At 31.9% G+C, this 20845-nt stretch overlaps 1 protein-coding gene across 4 annotated transcripts; it reads right to left on the reverse strand.

Moving 5' to 3' along the window:
- Window positions 1-2047: 2047 nt before the first annotated feature.
- LOC124366107 (putative ankyrin repeat protein RF_0381) lies at window positions 2048-20792 on the reverse strand. 4 transcript variants are annotated; one of them, XM_046822365.1, is made up of 4 exons: window positions 20592-20792; window positions 16824-16916; window positions 14222-14298; window positions 2048-5158 (listed from the first exon to the last, which is right to left on the reverse strand). In XM_046822365.1, exon 4 carries the CDS (start codon window positions 4975-4977, stop codon window positions 3508-3510), a length of 1470 nt encoding a protein of 489 aa, XP_046678321.1. In that variant the 5' UTR covers window positions 4978-5158; window positions 14222-14298; window positions 16824-16916; window positions 20592-20792; the 3' UTR covers window positions 2048-3507. The 4 variants fall into 4 exon arrangements, with proteins under 4 accessions (XP_046678321.1, XP_046678322.1, XP_046678324.1 ...); XM_046822366.1 differs by lacking the exon at window positions 16824-16916; XM_046822368.1 differs by lacking the exon at window positions 14222-14298.
- Window positions 20793-20845: the final 53 nt, after the last annotated feature.

Here is a 20845-nt window from a genome sequence, read left to right on the forward strand (position 1 = left end):
TTTTTGCAATTTCAAAGAATGTTCAGGCCATCCAGGTAGAATAATTCGGTATGGTGTAGCTCTTAAATTGTCCTACAAAAAGCCCAAGTTTCAAAAAATGAATGATTTTCCATACTCAATGTAAAGTACACTTGTTGGCAATTAGATACTAATTTATAAGTAAATGACTTAATAATAGTTGTTAAAAGTGGCGAATTTTCAAAAACATCTTAATTTTAAGAATACTTTTTACTTTCCTCCTCCCACCGAGGGAGGGTGACATTTTTTAAAGTTTGTAATACTACGCAGACAACGTTCTAGCCTCACATTTTTACTAATATTCTTATTTTCTTGGTTTTTAACCATATTATCTATGACAAAAAAGGTATGGATTTGATCAAACTCTTGTAATTAGTGTCAACGCAAATTTTTAAAGTTACAAAATTATAAATCTTGTTTTCTTATTCATCATTTAAATGTTCAAAAATATATTTTTTGTTTAAATGCTAAACCTATACTTGTTATGTTATAATAGACAATTTTATTCTAAATAAAAAAAAAACACAAAAATTATATAAATATGTTTTCAAATAGCTGAGACGCAATGTTTCCCATGTCAGAAAACACCAAAAAACATGTAAACAATGATATATTCTGTACACAGGCAATTAGCAGCTCATAAACATGCTTCTACTGGAATGAGATTAGACTGTGCAGCACTTACGTTGAACATTATTTTGAGCGAGAGAAAAACATTTTTGCTCTGTGTTCTTTATTATGTACTTAGGTTTGTACAATATTTAGGAAACATAAAAAATGTCTAACTTTCAATTGAGTTTTTTACACAGACGCCCCTTATAAACGGTTCAACAAACACCAGAAAACACTTGTAAAATGAATTATTAATTTAACATCCGTACTGTTTTTAACTCATTGAATAATCTAGGAAATTATTTAACATAATTAAAACCTAAAAACAAACAAGAAACCAAAAATGTAATACATAGATTGACTGTGGATGTGACAAAACTGAAACTGGACATCTGTCAAGAGCAGTACTAACAGGAATAAAATAACTAATTTGCTATTAGAAAAAGAAAATAGCGAATATTCTAAATTATATAAAAATTTCCAAGAAAGATATCAGATAAATTTTAAATAAAGTGATGTTTTTATGAGATCTCCATGGGCAAAGAAGTCCTAATTAAAGTGCATGTACTTGTATGTCTTCTAAGATAATTGCATTATCAACCACTAATACATTTTAAAAATATTTTCCTTCCATTATTAAAGTAATAAATTCATTTAAGATATGAACTGTAAATTTTCCCACACAAAATTTTCATACTTAATTACTTTTCAAACTGTACTATTAGTACAACATTTTATTTTAACTGTTACATACAATAAAACAAAATGACATGTTTTTACTTTTGTTAACTTTCCTGTTATTTATAATGCCCTACCTGTAAAAATATTGTGAAAGTATTTAATGCCTTCAATTAAAAAATAGCAACTGTGTACTTTGCTAGATTAAAACATTACACATAACAGAAGACTTTATTACAAAATATTTTAACATTATATTAATTAAATTGTTATAACAACTGGACTAGGGTAGTTTAATAATAGCAGTGTGAAACTACCACAAGCTTTTTGCAGAAACCAATGTCTACAAATGAATACATCAAACCTTTTAGAAATTGTTTTACAAGTCACTAAAAACAAGGTTATGTTATTATCTGTATCAGTGGCTTAAATATGATTTTATTGGTGGGAGGGGGGTAAATAAGATTACAGAACACAGAAGTATATAAAAAAACTGAAAAAAATCAAAATTTGAATGATTCCTAATTCTATGCAAACTTAAACTGTATTTAAAACACTAAGGATTACTATTGTACAATTTTTTTATTGTTGGGCTCATGGAGAGGTTTTATCCCCCTTGATATTAATGCCATTGACCTGGTTTTCTTGATTGTTATTTAATTAAGGAAATCAATTACAATAATCAATTAAATTGAATACAATAGTTATTTTGCAATAAAAGGGAAATAAATAATACTTATAATATTAAAAAAATATATTTATTCAATTATAAAATCAATCAAACAGGATTTTATCTAATTTTACAAGTAGCACCAAAGATTAAATATGCATTATTTCACTCTAATACAAACAAATACAGCTAAATTCTATTTTAATTTTATATACAATTACTTATTAACTTATAATAGTTAAATTGCTAGCAGCATTATGTCAAAATTAATGAAGCAGGAAGTAAAATATAGTACATAAAATATTAATGGCGTAATATGTGCTCAGTTTATGGATTATAAACAGAAATGGGAGTGATTATTGAGTGAGTATTTACAGTTCATGTACATGTAAATTTAAACGTGCATTCACAAAAATGATACACTGTTTTTCTTTAGGAATCGTCTAGGGTAAAAGAGAGCAAAATATCACTACTTTTTGAATTGTATTGTAATATTTTTGTAGGAACTGGTTTATATTAACCCGTTGAAGGTGTTCAGTAGTAAACAAATTTTTTAAGTGATTCAAGATGTGTATTTTTATATAACAAAAATTTAACTTCTTAAAATTTATAAACATTTTGTAAGGGTGTTAGACATACTTTAAGAGTAGATTTTATTTACACTTTTACATGACTAACTCAAAGATGGCTTATATTATGTAAGAAACATTTTAGAAGTATTAAAAAAATTAAGAACAGTTGCGATCCATATTCAAGATTATGTTAGAACTTTTCTTGTGGTACACACTATCTTAACTTAAAATCTTTTTTAACAATATCTTCTAAGCTTTCTGGTTTACACAACATTAAAATATTGCTATCATAATAAAATTACTACAGGTATGTTACGTAAGCCAAAGAATTAAAATACTTCAATGCTAATTTATGTAAGTTTTATATTTTGATACTTCGTTTCCTGTTGAACATGTTTAATTTTTAACTGGCATAACCATGTTTACAGTGGCAAGTTTTTTACAAAATTTACAGATTTTTCAATTTACAAAACATTAATATGATTCACAATTATGTATAATTTAGAACTAACTACAATCCCAACTTTTTAAGTATGTCTATAACACCTAAAACTTAAAACCGATTTTGAGTGTTACGATACAACAGTGTTATAAAAGATCCAAAGGACGTTTCATAACCAATTTAACAACTTGACTTTAGCAACACATAATCTGTACCTACCATATCAGATATCGTTCCACTGTACACTGCAATAGTGAATGTTGCCAAACACTTGTGTAAAGTCATTATAAAAATACGGTACATAAAAAATATTTATACTGATATTGACAAAATAAGCATAGTTATTTCTGTTTACACTCTTCAGTTCATAGTTGACAAAAACTTTTAATTTATTTTTCTTTGACTCACAATTACTTTACATGGTCAAAAATAATTTAATTATCTATGGTTTTATTTAATTAAATGATAATATTCTTGAATGAGATGAACAGAAAGTTGTTCAAAACCTTGTAAAACTAGGATTTACCATAGTTTAAAACTTCTCTCAGAGTGTTTATTAGAATTAGAAGGTCTTCATTGTCCAAGTACGACAAAATCTCCCTAACAATTTCATCAGGAAGTATAATACTCCCATTTCTTTCTAAAAGATCAATAAATGTGAACTGAGCAGAGTCCAATAGAGACTGCCTCTTTTTCCCTTTCACAAAATTTGCAACCAACAAGGATGAATATATTGGAAAGTCGATTCTTAAAGTAGAAGATTGGATCGCTTGTGCTAAATTGTCGTTCAAAACAAAAGAGGAGTTGTTACAATTAGTCAGGATGTTATGTAATGACTGCCGTCCGAATCTAGTGCTTTTGATCTTTTCCAGCTCTCTGAGACATGTACCTTTAAAAGATTTCAATTCACAAGAGTCAATGTCCAAGGATTCATTAACAGGTAGATTTGCGCAGGTTAACTTCAAGACGTGGATCTTCAACGCATTCATTCTACAGATCTCGTCAGAAGCTAGCTGGAAGGATGTCATTCCATTCATTAGTGGAATAGACAGAGAAGCTCCCCAATCTAGCAGTTCCTGGACAATATTGAAGTAATAATCATAACTGTACTCATCCTCGTCTTCGTCATCATGCATGAAGTATATAGCCAAGTACAACGGAGTTTGTCCCAAATTGTTCTGTGCATTTACATCAGCTCCTTTTTCTAACAGAAGTTTCACAATAGATAGGCACCCAACGTCAACAGCAAAAATTAGAGGGGTTTCACCGTAATTGTCCTTACAATTCACATCTGCTCCTTCTGCTAAAAGTATTTCTACAGTCTCTTTAATTTCCAACTTTGCTGCCAAATGGAGAGGCGTTTGCCCATGTATGTTTCTCCCGTTCACAATGTCGCCTTTGGCCAACATCTTGACAATGGATACACTTCCGCACCTCACTGCATAGTGGAGGAGTGACTCGCCATGTTCATCTTTATAGTCCACGTTTGCTCCTCTGGCTGTGAGTTTCTCAACAAAGTCAATGTTTCCTCTCCTGACAGGCCAGACTAGTGGGGTAATTTTAAATTTATCTTCTTGGTTAACGTTAACACCTCTTTCTAGCAACAAGTCCAAACCCCTACTGAAATTCTCTTTGGTTGCATAGTGAAGTGGAGTCCTACCCATTTCATCAGCTGAATTTACATCAGCACCAATGTCTATGAGATCTTCAACAAGTTGTTCATTACAACAAAACATTGCATAATGCAAAGGTGTATACCCATTGTTATCTTTAGTGTTGATGTTTGCATTGTTCTCTATCAAGAACTTGATTCCTTCGGTGAAATTGATTTTAATGGCACACTGGAGAGCAGTTTCTCCTTCTCGACCGACGCAATCAATCATTAAAGGTTCCTTTGCCAACAGTGACTGCATGTTCTCAAGCGATTTCTTAATAACAGCTTTGTGAAGAGGTGGTGTTTTTGACTTACTAATGTTGCTTCCCATATCTACAGTTAATTTTTATAACTTCACTGTACATGTCAGAGCATTTTATAAACTTAAGACTGGCAAATTCAAAAAAATAAATCGATCATGTAAAATGGAATAAATAAACTTTTTGTAACTTACTTCAAACATAAAATATTCAGGCATTTGGGAGACATTTTTTGTGTGCTTTTCAATTTACCTGAAACCAAAATTTGAAACATTAGTAATATATGTTAAAATCAAATATTTTCAAAATCTTACAACATATTCATTGTGTGCAACTTTTAGATTATTATTTTTTTATTATAAGTTTCGGCGATGCATGCACAGAATAGGGATGATAAAACAAAATACTGCCTTAACATGGTCTTGGTATATTTCCACAATACCACAGAGAACTTAAAGATTTATGTTGGAACAGAGTTTTATCTTAATAGTTTAAATTACACTTTTACAAAATTAAAATTTTTTTAGACTCTTTACGCAAGTGTACTTTATAAAATCTATATATATAAAAATGAAACTGTTCGTGTGTAACAGCATCACTCACAAACGGCTGGACGGATTCGCCTAATTTTTTTTTTAATTTGTTCGTCTTGATCTGTAGAAGGTTATAGGATACTTTTTATCCCTTTCCCGATTCAGGATTCCGCCCCACTGGTTACAGAAATACCCGTAAGAAATGCATTGCAGCAAACATATGTTATTAAGTGAAAGAGTCTTTTCAAATTTTTAATCAGCTGTTCTTTGTAAACATATATTACACTTATAGTTTTAAAGCATAGAGTAAGCTTAAGAGAAACGACAAATTTTGTTTAAACTGTTTCTGCAATCACTGTTAAACATAGACTTTACTATCCAGATAATACAATTCAAATTTGACGTAAAAATTCACCTTTAACTGCAATATTTATTTAATATAAACCATGCTCATGCTTGATAAGAAGAGCAATGCAGATATCATAATTACTATCTTACGTTGGCTACAAATATAAAGAATGTTATAAAATCAACCTTAGTTGTTTTTTTTTGACAGAAGTATGGTTCTCAAAACTCCGTGTGTACATATTCTCTCGATCGAGACAACAAAGCAAGCTCAATCGTGGCATCGGAGATATAACTAATTTAATCTAAAATTTATTATAGTAAAAAAAAAAATTTACTAAGTAATATAAGGACTTCGGTTCTTAAGATTTGCGTGCAAAGCCGTGGGTAACTTATTGAAATGCGCAGCGAAGCGCGCCGGGTCCGCTAGTGTTTATTAAATTCAAGAGGAATACATCAAATTCAAAGGGCAACTTAACCAGAACTTCTGAAGTCCTTTTTTCAATTTTCTTTTTTAGGGCATAATCCTGAGGTAAACATTATAATGTATTTATGTACAAAAAATTAAAATTTAATCTACAATATTTGAGTTATATACAAAATTTAATAAAAATCAGGCCATTTGTTAATACTGTAAAAGATCTATCATTGTTTAAATTTCATTAACCTAATTTAAAAATTTAATATGTTGAAATAAAACATTAGAAAATGCAGTTGAAACTTTTTAAGCATATAGCAAAGTATACAGTGAAAATTCCATAAAACTTGATAGGTAATCTTTTTTATGGATAATAACCTAAAAGAATGTAAAATTTTAAAGGAATAAAAATATATGGGTATTTAAAAATTTTACTTGTATGCCACATCTTGACAAAAGGAGTCAGTTTGATTGTAGATAATTCTTAAATACATTCAAGGATGGTCATTTTCATGAATATTAGTATTTTGTGTAATTCCAAAATTAAAACAGTAATTTTTACTGAACATCTAATTTGTTGTGTTATACCAATACAATGTTTTATGGGAAGGAGAGGACAAAATAATAATATATTAAATACTGTATTATGAAGCACACAATCATATTAAAATTACAATGTAGATCATTCTTAAATACATTCAAGGATGGTCATTTTCATGAATATTACTATTTTGTGTAATTCCAAAACTAAAACAGTAATTTTCACTGAACATCTAATTTGATGTGTTATACAAATACAATGTTTTATGGGAAGGAGAGGACAAAATAATAATATATTAAATACTGTATTATGAAGCACACAAGCATATTAAAATTACAAAGCAGCATTTTCAGCAGCAGTTACATGATAAACAACCATTAATTAGAAGAATATGTGAATAATAAAAAGAATTTCTATAAACTCTTTATTACTGTTTAAAACCAACTGACCCTATAAATGTAATTAGCTGATATCCTGAGGCTAGCGAAACATTGAGGTGGACTTTGAATTTTACTTTTAGTATAATCTACACCAAGTTTTCTTATCCCAGTGACTTATCATATATACCAGGCATCTTGTGTTCAATTTTGAATGTATCTTTGACTAGTTGTGAACAGCACTTCAATAGCTGGTCAACATAAGACAGATTAGCTTTCTTCAAATACCTTGCTTTTTAATAGTTTTGTAGTGAACAAAACAAGAAACAAGGAAAGGAATACATAAAGTTCTAAATGTAATTTGTTAATATTTCATGTTAGTTTTATTTTCCAACATAGTTTATTCAAATGTTCATTTTTTCCTGTGCTTATTCTTTGTGGTCTACTAAAAAAAATCTTCTAGCTCTTCCCAAATATCTTGGTCAGCAGTTGTTACTTCAAACACCACATGAAGGTCAACTTAGAATTCTCTATTACAACAGCAACTGCAAGAAATCTATCACTATATACAGGGTGATTCAAAAAGAATACCACAATTTTAAAAATTTGTATTTAATGGAAGAAACATAATAGAACTTTCCGTTATACATCATTACAAATAGTATTAAAAAAAGTTTTTTCACTCAAAAACAAGTTCAGGGATGTTGAATATGACCCCCTCCAGACTACTCAAGCAATATCAACCCAATACTCAAACTCATTCCACACTCTCAGTAGCATATCAGGCGTAACAGTTTGGATAGCTGTTGTTATTTCTTGTTTAAAATCATCAATGGTGCCGAAATACCATATCCTTAACATACCATAAGAAAAAATCGCAAGGGGTAAGGACAGGGCTTCTTGGAGGCCAGTGATGAACGTTCTGTCGCGGGCTGCCTGGTGGCCGATCCATCGCCTCGGATACTTGACGTTCAGGTAGTCACGGACAGATAAGTGCCAATGTGGTGGGGCTCCATCCTGCTGAAATATGAATTGTTGTGCTTTTTGTTCGAGCTGAGGGAACAGCCAATTCAAGAACATCTCCAGATACTATAGTCCAGTTATAGTGACACCTTCGACGTTAAAGGGACCAAAATCTTTATTGGCTGAAATTGCACAGAAAACGTTCACCTTAGGCGAGTCACGTTCATGCTCAATTGTTTTCCGCGGAGTATCAGTGCCTCATATACGGACATTGTGCCGGTTGACTTTCCTGTTAGTGTGGAAAGTAGCTTCATCACTAAACACAATCTTTGAAACAAAAGATTCATCTGTTTCCATTTGAGCAAGAATAAACTCACAAAAATCGATTCTTTTAGCTGCCTAAAGGGCTTGAAACAATTTCAGACGATAAGGGTTCATTACTAACCTTTTTCGTAGGACTCTCCATACAGTTTTTTGTGGAAGTTGCAGTTCTCTGCTACCTCTTCGAGTCGATTTACCTGGGCTGCGAACAAATGTTTGCTGTATGCGTGCTACATTTTCATCACTTGTGTGCGGCCTTCCAGAACTTTCCCTTTGCACAAATACCCATTCTCTATATACTGTTTATACCAACATTTGATACACCACCTATCAGGAGATTGAACACCATACTTCGTTCGAAATGCACGCTGAACAACTGTTGTAGTCGATTCACTTCTGCCACACTCAATAACACAAAAAGCTTTCTGTTTAGTAGCCGCCATATTAACATCAACTGACGCTGACGCCTTGTCAACAGCGCCTCAAGTGAACAAATGAGTAACTAAATGAAACTTTAGAGCTTCCTGAATTCGCCGACAGATTGTCCTTAGCTCTCCTTTTATTCTCTGCAGAGTTATATATTTCTAAAGTTGTGGTATTCTTTTTGAATCACCCTGTATATCAAACATCTATAATTTTTATAACAATCACATTTAATTAGTGAAGTTTTTTCTATTCTTATACATCTTTCTTGAATGTTTTGGTAATATAACCAAAATGGTATCATATTTGTCTTGAGATAGGACTTGTTCAGTATACTGTTGGTCATCGTTAAATCATTCCAAGACAACATTTCACAGATTGACTCTTGCATCTACATTGTCGAGACTGAATGTATGATATACAAGTCAACTCATTTTACTCAGAATGATCTATTATCTTGGTTTCAGAAGGACTCTTCCATTCAGTGCAAGGATTTCTGAACTGGAAAGCTGGCTCATAAGATACAATTTGAATGTGACACATAAGCGGCTGTGTCATTTGAAAAATACAGACAAACTTGAACTATAATTACTCTCATTTTGTAGCTCTTCACAAAATAATAAATTAACTTTCTTACATTTTTCAGACTGCCCTTTTGCATAATGAAAACACAAAATAATAATAATAACTGTAAATTAATGTTATTCATAAAACTGGAATAAGAAACTTGGAATAACATTGTAAGCAATACAGTTTTTAATTTCAGGTGTATCAAAATGCAAGAAGCAACAGAAAATACAATCCAGTCTTGCTTCTGACACTTTTGGAATTTTAAATAGATTTATTGAAGTACATTAATTTCTAATGGTTAAAATCAACAAACCACTGAAATTATATCTTTTGATATCTACAATCTGATCTTAGTCATTTAAAAAAACTGCAAAACATAAAGGTGGATATAAAATTTATTGAAATAAAAATGTACCTACAGTTTTCATGAAATATACATTAAGATTGTGAGTTTGCAACAAACAGCCACACATTAATGCAGTATAAACAATGATGTATAGTGTATACATTTTTTATCTGAAATCAATGTGTGTGTGTTGTGTGTATGTGTATATAATTTCAATAAACATTGAATCACAAAAAGTTCTTGCTCCGCCGGGACTTGAACTCGGATCTCTCACTTGCTGGATGACTGTGCTACCATTACACCACAGAGTCCTTACTTTTTATGATTCAATTATTTTGTATTTGGCCCTATCTGTCACATACGCGTTTAAATAACTAATTTTAAAGTTAATAAAGTTTAAACTAACATATGATTGGAAGACCAAATACCTGTCAAACGACTTTTATTTACATTAATTAAATTTGTATAAATGGCAATCGCCGAATTTAATTTCAATAAACATTGAATCACAAAAAGTACTTGCTCTGCCGGGACTCGAACCCAGATCTCTCTGTCTGTATATTTATACATGTCTGTCAAAAGTACAAGGACACTAGTAAAATACATATACTGTAGTACTTTTCTAAAAATTATTATATTATTGACACATATTATTTACCTCTTTATCTTTATTAAATACAGAGAATTTCACAGAGTTAAAAAATCTACAATCTATTTTAAGATAATTTTATAACCACTGTACTTTTTGTACTCATTTTATTATTATAAGGATAAATTAAAGAACTTGATACTGATCACAGATTTTAGTAGCTTTTGTGGGTTGAGTTCCTCACAAAATTCCCTCTACATAATTTTGTTGAAACCATTTGCTTATATGTAATAGAATAAAGAGTTCACGTTTGTTCATGTTTTGTACCATATGTTACTGTATTATTTAGTGAGAGAAATTAATGTTATAAAGAATGTTTCAATGCATGTATCATTTAAAATGTCACTGATACTGCATCCATGTATATTACTAAGTAGCCTTCCTTTAAGAAACCCAGTGGTGTGATAAGAGTATAACGACAAATCTCAGCACGTAAACAGAAAATGGTCTGATCGCATCCTAAACCTGCCAGTGCATGATGAATACATGTTTGAACAGGTGATAAGGAAGCTTGTAATTAGTACAGCCTAGGCAAAAACATTAAATTTAAAATAGGTATCAAATGTATGTGTTATACATGCGTTACATGCAAATACATTGACCATACTATATACACTATCATTACTATATTAGGAAAGTTAGAGAGTTATGAAAGTAAATTGAATAATAATTAATAAAGACAAAACCCATGCAATAAAGAGCATATTTTAGAGATCATTGTTCTATAAACACTTTTTAAGAGTCCATCAGAGCTTGAATAAATATTAAAAATTAGTGTGGCCTATTATTTAAAAAGTACAGAATGAATTGTTGGTATTTAAAAGTAATCCAACAAATGTAAAGGGTTGAGGGGAGATTCTGCCTTAAAACAGACGTTATATTCTAGTTTATTCCTATTAATAAAATGCTACTTTATCATCAGGATTGTGCATAAAACAATACAATAATTATATACCTATTATTTGATTACAATGTCTGAAGATTACGGTATAACTATCCCACCAGAAAATTACTGGTTTCAATGCCACAAAGAGAGAATATTTTCCACTGTCCGTTGTGATACTGATTTTTTGTATCGCTGAACAATGATGAAATATCCGGAAAAATCCTGTTTCCTTCACAATCCTGGGTTTTTTTTTAGTATACACTCAGGATTCAGTTAAACTCTACATTCTATTTCTCATATAATTGGATTAGTCTGTACCAATGACCATAGAAAATGGACCTTTCGCTCAAGTATGGATGAAATTTATTTACCTTTCTAGCTTGGGCACCTATTCTCAAATAAACAGAATACAGTTTATTATACCCCTTCTAAAATAAAAATCCTGAAAATTTATCTATTACAAACTTTTAAAGCTAAATAGGCTGAATTTTCCTAAGTTAAGCCAGGAATTACAAAAGAAAAATTTGTTTGTTTCATCGTCAATCAACCAATCTAGTAGGCCTACCAATTAATAATGATTAGGATTTTCTAGGTTTTAACAAATAGGATTCCATTCATCAACGTATAAGTTTCACTGTGAAACTTTGTGAGTACTTCATAGACATGTAAGATTTTTATTGATCAGTGAGACATTAGATGTAGGTATTACAATTGTTCTCCAATTTGATAGTATATCCGCTACACGCTAGATTGAAACAAAAGAGTATCTTGATTTTTTTGGGATAAAATTATTTCAGTTGCATATAATCTTTAGAGGTACATATCCCTACACTCTGCTGCTCCACCCACTCGAAAAAGGGACGAAAAGCCACCCAGTAAGAAACAGGAGGCCAGAAAAAATAAAATGGTTGAAAACCTTAATATACTGGTTGATCAGAAGAATTTTGAGATGGAAACTGTCAGTTGTAATGGTCAAGAAATCCAACAAAAAAAGAATAAACCATGAAACTCAGTCAAAGTAGTTAAAAAAATCGGTAATACCGCACAATCATACTGTCTTACAGAATTTACTTTCATTACCAAAGAATTCGGCCCTCTCTTTTCACCAATCCATTTAATAAGCCATGTTGATAAGGGAAAGATGACAAAACATTTTCCCATGTTTGATCTCACGAAATAATCTCAACAAAAACAAGCCTAAAGTTAAATAGGGAGTTGTAACCCTTTTTCGGAATTGACGTTACTGAAGCAACTGTCCATATACTAGGGTAAACCCCTGAAGCTAAAATCCAATTAAAAAGCCAACAATCTCAGCCATTCCTTTGATAACAAAAGTGGGTGTTCCATCCACAAAAGCAGAAGTCATAGAAATTGAGGACATTTGAATACTCCTAAACTACCACTGGCACCAGAGTACAATTCCTCTGCCACTACATTCACATCAACAACAGGTTGATATACTAAGGAAAAGTACTCTCCGAAACTGGTACAAAGCAACTTTGGATCACATACGATCTGCCCATCAATAAACACTGAAAAATGTAATAACTGTTGTCACTTTTCTGGTGTGTAAACAAAATATCTTACTAACAATACTTATTTTTATGTTATTTACATATGCTGAGCTGAATATCAATTGATCAATGTACTACTAAAATTGTGGATATCGCCAGAAATATTCTTTATTTGAGACATTTATTTGAAATGTCACCATAAAGAAGCTTCAAAATGAACTAGTTATGTAAACCTATCATATCTCTTCCTAAGGATAAGGCCCGATACACGTACAATCAACGGCAATGGCAAACAAAAATTTCATCATGAAATTTTGTTTTGCCAACTTAAGGTATGTTTACACTGGTACACTTGGATAAGATACTTGTGGAATTAACAAATCCAGAAACATTTGCTTACTCAAAACTTAAATTTTGCATGAGCTTCTACATTTGTTCATATATTTTGAGTGAACAAAAAATTTTTTAACATTGACTTGTGTGAGGTGATAATGGAAGCTTTTCTGATGTAGACAATTATTTTTTTAGTTATTTTCATTATGTTTAAATTGTTGTAGTCATTTTAATTTTTTAACCTTTTAATGTTTTAGTTGCTGCCTTTAGACTGGAGTTGAGAAACAATATTGCCACTAATTGAGAAAATTAGGGCTTCGTATGGGATGTTAAGCCCAACGAGTTCAAGGATAGTAACAAAAGGAAAGACATTTACACTGCCATAGGACAAGAACTAAGTTTTTCTGCTAAAGAGGTTGAGACCAAATTGCATACTGTTTAAAGCTGTTTTTTCTCTCTTTTGTTCTTTTCTTTAAAATCGTGCTACTACCATGGCAGTTTTCTTTTCTTTATTTCATCAACAGCAGCGTACAAGTATAAAACCTCCTCTTGATCACTATACATAATTAATAATGATATAAAGTCTATGAAAACAAGCAATAAGCTATTTACAAAAAGCTAAGTCATTCTATAGAATCAACATTTATGCAAATGTAAAAGCTCAAATATTAGTCAACATGTATTGGAATTTCAACTCAAACTTGTATCCAGACAAGAATGTCACACAAATTCTCGTACATGTATACCAGTGTAACATACCTTTAGAAATAGTTGAATAGATGTGATTACAGTGACTACTGAGTATCAAGTTCAGCATCCTTTGTGACCACACCATTATAAGTAAATATAAAACAATAAAATATAACAGTTAAGAACCAAACAGTTATTTGTAAATGATTTACTTACAGATTACCCAGAAATTTGCTTCAGTCCATACAACAGTAAAAATATTTGTATAAACATAATTTTAAAATACACATGCAAGTTTTAAAATTATAAATATAATCAGACTTGCAGACAATGAAAAGTAGTATAAATAACAACAAAGTTAATAATGTACAATATTAACTATAACAGAGCACACATAGATACTCACTTTATATTTCCTAAGCAATCGCAAAGTACAAATTTTTAATATATATGAATCAGTAGGGTGATTGATTTGCTGAAAATCTGTAACATAAAATTAAATAGCAGAAAAGAAATAAAACAAACAGATAAACCTGCTTTTAAAACATATGCTGTGTTTGACCATAATCATTACTTTAAGAGCCAGCTATAATTAAATGATCTTGACTTCTGAAGAACAATTTATAACCACATGCACTTTTTCACCATTATTTTTTATCATAGTTTTATGAGAAATGTCCCACTTTGAAGATCTCATTAGGACCAACGGGAGTGGAGATGACCGAGTGGTTTAGACGTTGGATTTTGATTGAGTTACAGATAGCGCAGGTTTAAATCCTGTCTTTTACCATTACACTTTATATCTATAACATCGTACTTGTACTGTAACAACTCTCATCCTTATTCTATTTGATGAGATCCTCCCACAGGCAAGTGGCCCATGAGGACAGGAAGAATAAGGCTTAATCTGCCTCCCTTAAGGGCTTAATGTGTAAATTTTAATGATAAAGTACATATAAGTTAGAGATTGTGTTCTGAATAACCAATGAAAATATCTAAAAAAAATGTAAAATATTTGGATGTATTTTAATTCACGTCTTTAAAATGAGAGATCTCCCATAATTCTACAACTTAAAATGATGTTATAAAAGTACATAAAGTTTAACATTGTTATTTAAGGAGCTAACATCAAGATGGCCACCACTACAGCCTGTTCTTAAATGATCGGAATAAATTTTATTTATTTAATGTCCTTAGCAACGTTGTTTTTTAAGTAAGACTTGGCAGAATATTCTGATTTTAAGTTAAAGATAAAAAGCAACACGATATGCAGCAAGTTTTCTACTATCATTATTTGTATAGCATGCCTAATACCATTTAGTTGATGGAGTTATGAATTTCAGAATTTTTGTTTCTAAAAGAAAAATTAAACTTGTCCTCCAAAGTCATATTTCACAATAAAAGATAAATAAAATCATTCATTCCAAGTTTTTTTGGCAAAATATTATCAATTTCATTCAATTACATCTATTTTGCGATGTTCCAGGGCCGTACTTCTTTACCCTTATTAAGTTCATATCAAGCTGATGCCTTTTACATGCATTTTAGTTTGATTTTACAGTAGCACTTAAGAAACATTTATACATAAGAGCCCAAATACATTCCAAATGTTTGACATATGTAAGCTTTATAACACAGCTTGTGGATACAATAACTGTCCCAAAAAAAGCACACTCTAGTTAAAATTTTGTTCAAAAATTGATCTTGTACATGTATCAGCTAAGTTTATTCGCCAGTTTAGTAATTTTTGTTCAAATACAGCATTCATTTAAACTTTAAAAAATTCACAAATATGAACCTACAGAAAAACAAAAAGTGTTTTGAAATGCTAATAAGGTTTATGCACCGAAGTCTTATTTTCCATAGTAAAAGTCTGTTATCCTACCAAATATTTCAAATCCTTTTGAACATCTCACTATTATCTGTAAAAAACTACCTATACAACAAATTATTTTGATGTAAGGTGTAGGCAAAACTAGTTGTCCATTGAAAGACCTCCATTTTTCTTTTAGAGACCTTCATATTCAACTACCAATTCAAACTTATTCTGCATTAATTTTCCTCCTGGCCTCCTTTTCAGTTGAGATACATTAAGTGCTTCACGAATTTCATGTAGTTTACAATACTGTTACTGATACACTTCATTACGAAAAAAGTGTGCCAGATAGGTGCCAAAAATATTAACAGAAGAACATAAAGCAAAGTATATGGCACATTCTTTGTCCTTTTTGGAGCACTATCACAAGGTTGGTCATGAGTTTTTGTCACATTGTGACTGGTGATGAGACGTGGGTTGCGTACTACACTCCAGAGACAAAATGTCAATCCAGTGAGTGGCATCACCCAAACTCCCGAAGCCACGGAAATTTAAACTCAAACTTTCAAAAACGAAAATCATGGCCATAGTTTTTTAAGACTGGAAAGGCATACTTTTGATAGACTTTCTGCCGCAAGGAATGACAATAAATGCAGAGAAATACTGTAAGGCTACTAATTATTATACTAATTATACTAATTATAGTATAATTAGTATTATACTAATTATTGAAGTTTAGGCAAGCTACACAAAACCGCCGACTAGGTCTGCTATCTGGTGACGTCATTCTGCATCACGACAATGCTTGCCCTCACGAAGTAGTAAGAACAAAGACGCAGCTGGACAAGTTTTGTTATGAATTAATAGATCATCCACCATACAACTCTTGATTTAGCACCATAAGACTTTCATCTTTTTCTAAAAGTCAAGGAATTTCTTGGTGGGAAGCGCTTAGAAAATGAATTGTTGAAAGAAACCATTGCTAACTGGTTTAACAGCCTGGCGGCAGAGTTCTTTGATGACGGGATCCAAAAGCTGGTGTCACAACTTGAAAAATGTTTAAATATTCATGGTGACTTATGTAGAGAAGTGACTAAATGTAGGTACATTAATTTATTTTTACATACAATTTAAGTTCATACACAAAGTTTCCCTTGATTCATAACAAAGCAGTTCTTACTTAAAAAATTACCTCTTTTAGTCTGATGACATTATTGCTATATTGCTGCTGATTACCACTACGGCATGACTATAGTCACTACTGCCGGTTTGATTTAAATGTTGTCTGAAAAACAGATGAATGAAATCAAACATATGTATATTTTTCTATGGTAACATTGGTAATTCTAAGCAATATATGGGTCGTCAACCTCGATTTTTCTCATATTACAATATAATGTTCCAATAGTCAATTAGAAAAGGAAATGACTAGAATTTCTTGCCGGAAAGCAGTTATAGGGAGCAGGCAACCGCCAGACGGTCATATATTGCTTAGAATATTAGTGATCAGGGGCACTGACGTGATCTGAGCTTCAAATTTGGAACTACTCAAGTTAATTTTTTTTCTAATAGAGCAAGCAGAACAAAGCGCTGCGCAGCGGGCAGGCATCGTGCATGATCTGGGTATATACTGAATTAATTTCAGTCCGCGCGGCGTTATCTCGGCGTTATCAGTCACTGGCGGCCGGTCCTAATCAGTTGCTATCGTGATGTGCAGCTGTTCGGATGTTAATCCTTTTTTGTGTAATTCGTGCGAGTTTACGTTAGCGTCATTTATAGTTTGTTCTGAGGATAGTGTAACTTTAAGAAATTTTTGTACGACCACGGAGTTTTACCACGTAATAAAAAATGTCCGAGTTACGGGGGTCAAATGACCTTAAATGAAACGGATCACGTGTTTCGATGTTGGAACAGGATAGAAAAGACTGATCTTAACCGGAAGAAAGTGAAAGTCCAGTGCAAAAAGTATGTGTCTCAGTATAAATTAACTTTTTTCGAAAACCATAATCTCACAACGCAAACAGTGTGCCGATTTGTGGCTTATTGGGTGTTATTAAAACCACCACGACATGACCTGCTAAGACATGAACTCGACCTGTCTCATGTTGCTATAGTAGATTGGAGTAGCTATCTCAGAGAAGTTTGTGTGATTATTCTAGTTGAAAAATCAGAACCTATTGGAGGGGTGGGCAAAACAGTAGAGATTGACGAGGCAAAAATCGGTAAACGTAAATATAATCGCGGCCGTATTATTGAAGGGAATTGGGTTTTCACTGGTATTGAGCATGAAACAAAACGTTGTTTTTTCGTTCCTGTACCAACACGCGGCCAAGAAACGTTGTTACCTATAATACAAAAGTACGTGTTGCCGGGAACAACAGTAATCAGTGATTGTTGGAAAAGCTATAATTGTTTACAATATAACAATTACCAACATCTTACTGTTAACCACAGTTACAATTTCATTGATCCCGATACCGGCGCACACACCCAAACCATAGAACGTTTGTGGCGGGAAGTTAGAGGCAATATCCCAAGGTACGGCAACAGAAAACATCATCTTGTTGGACATTTAGCTGAGTTTATGTTTAAAAGAAAATATTCAGATTATAAAACTAGAGTACACAACATCTTTCGGGCAATTTCACATGTCTACAACGGTGTCACAGCGTACGGTGACCGCTGTGAACAACAACCCATTGAGCCAGACTCCAACTCCGACGTTGACGACTATTAAGGTTAGTTGTTGGTTTTTGGTTGGTTTTACTTTGCTTTCCGGCATGTAATTATGTGTTTAAAATTGTTTTACATACATTACCTACATTATATTGTAATATGTAATAACAATTTATCAGTAATTTTTAATAAAAAAAAAGGATCACGCACGATGCCTGCCCGCTGCGCAGCGCTTCGCGCTGCTTGCTCTTTTAGAAAAATAAATTAACTTGAGTAGTTCCAAATTTGAAGCCTAGATCACGTCAGTGCCCCTGATCACTAATAGGTAATTCTAAGCAATATATGACCGTCTGGCGGTTGCCTGCTCCCTATAACTGCTTTCCGGCAAGAAATTCTAGTCATTTCCTTTTCTAATTGACTATTGGAACATTATATTGTAAAATGAGAAAAATCGAGGTTGACCCATATATTGCTTAGAATTACCGTAACATCTAATGATTTTTGTTTACTACAAAAAATCGGTAGTTTTTCAAATATGTAAAATTGGCAACAGTATTGGGTGCGGGGTGTAGAGGGGGATTGAAATGCAAGAGCCATCATCGGACTATTTTTGGGCGGGATGGTACTGCTAAAATAGCCTACACAATATTAACACTATCAGCCCCACAAGAAGTTACTTTGTTTTAAAAAGAATTGGCAATTTCATTCATTGACTCTTCTGATCTTCTATCCAAAATGGACTTTTAGTATTATAAAGCAACTGTTTACCCATCATCTTTTCTCCACTAAACAGCAGTCTTGTAGCATACTGCCTCAACTTTTTCATTTTGCCAATACCATATCACAGACTATTACTAGGACTAAAGTGTTACCAGTGTGCCAGTCTCAGCTGACGTGCTAAGTAGCATATATGCTATAAAACCATATAATCTACTAACAACTTAGAACAAGATTATTTTGTTATTTTTGGATTTTGGCTGAAAACTGGACGATAATTTAGATTCATCCTAGATAAGCATCTTATAACATCATATTGTCTGTTTTCCCCTGGACTGCAAAGCAACATGCCCTGTAAAAATCTAGGAAACATATATCTATAGTCCTCAATAATAATCATATGTTTTAAATTAAAATATGAATTTATTATTTACAGTGATCAAACAAATTATTATAATCAAAATTAGGAAAACTGAAGACGACCATATTTGCTCCTCTCACAGTTACAGTTGTTTCTTTCCCACAATATTCACATACTGGATTTTTCGTTACGAGTTGTTGAAGCCACGAAAAACATGTCTTAGGCCTATCATCTTTCAAAGCAATGCCGTGTAGTTTTTTTTAATTGACTGCCATTTTTAATAATCAAATGTTACTTATGTAAAATTGAAAAATTACCCTATGTGTATACAGTGTATGAAAGTGTTTACAGCTGTTGATATAGATTATTTAAGTTAATTGTTCAAAATAATTAATCAGCAAGTTTATCGATGATTAAGTAATATCGTTTGCCAATTTCGATATAAAAATCCGGGTCTGCTTATCGTACCCTACCCTGTGATTTTAGAATGAGAATATGAGTTTGTATTATTTTTAAACCGCTATTATCATGTAATCGGAAGTTACCACGTGGTATGAGAGTAGATAGTAGGAAGTTATTGTTTCTTTAGTTTTCCTAATTTATTAAACTTGCGTTTTTTACACTATTTATTCATTTGTAAAAAGTTTGGTTTAATTTATTGGCATTATTTTTAAATTTATTTTTATCCATCCCCTAAAACCTTATATTGTTTTTTTTTCCGTGTTCAGGAGGACCATAGGAGTAAGTTAATGACACAAAATATGTATTTTGCCACTCTGGCTATTCATAATTACCAACACTTAAATTCTAAATTAGTAATTATGCAACAACATTTGCTAATATCTTGGAATATGAAAGACAGGGTTGCTTATCCTACTATACAAAAAATTAGCTTCAGGAGAGTACAGATTAGGCAAATGTATCAACAGAAATACATAACCCAAAAGTCAATATTATTAGAGTAAAGAGTTATGTTTTGTACTATCTGTTAAAAGATCAAAAGATTTGGCCCCACACCCACTAGTCATTTTAATAGGTAAAGGTTCCTAGGCGTAGTAAGTTTTGTTAGTGACATAAAATTAACAAAACTTCAAATTTTAACCTACTAGTTAAATACTGATACTTATAATATTAAATATAAACTGCATTTCCTCAACAGTAAGTGCAAAAGGATATTGATTTAACAATCTTACAATTTGAGCTTACCACTAATAGGCGATTACCAATCATAATAATGATCACATAGAATTGACTGAATGAGTAAATATTATTATCAAACAACCTAACAGCCCAACATTATTCACTCTCAATGACAGATAGTTCTATCCGGTGCAATTCAGGAGTGTTTTGTTGTATTTATTACGTTGTTTCTGTTTGTTTGTGTATGTTTTTTCAGTCACCAGACATTTGTGATTATGGTCTCCTACTTTTTTTTCTAATTGCATAAATGCACGCTTTGG

This window comes from Homalodisca vitripennis, chromosome 7 (assembly GCF_021130785.1).
Source record: "Homalodisca vitripennis isolate AUS2020 chromosome 7, UT_GWSS_2.1, whole genome shotgun sequence".
In the NCBI taxonomy this organism is placed as follows: domain Eukaryota; kingdom Metazoa; phylum Arthropoda; class Insecta; order Hemiptera; family Cicadellidae; genus Homalodisca; species Homalodisca vitripennis.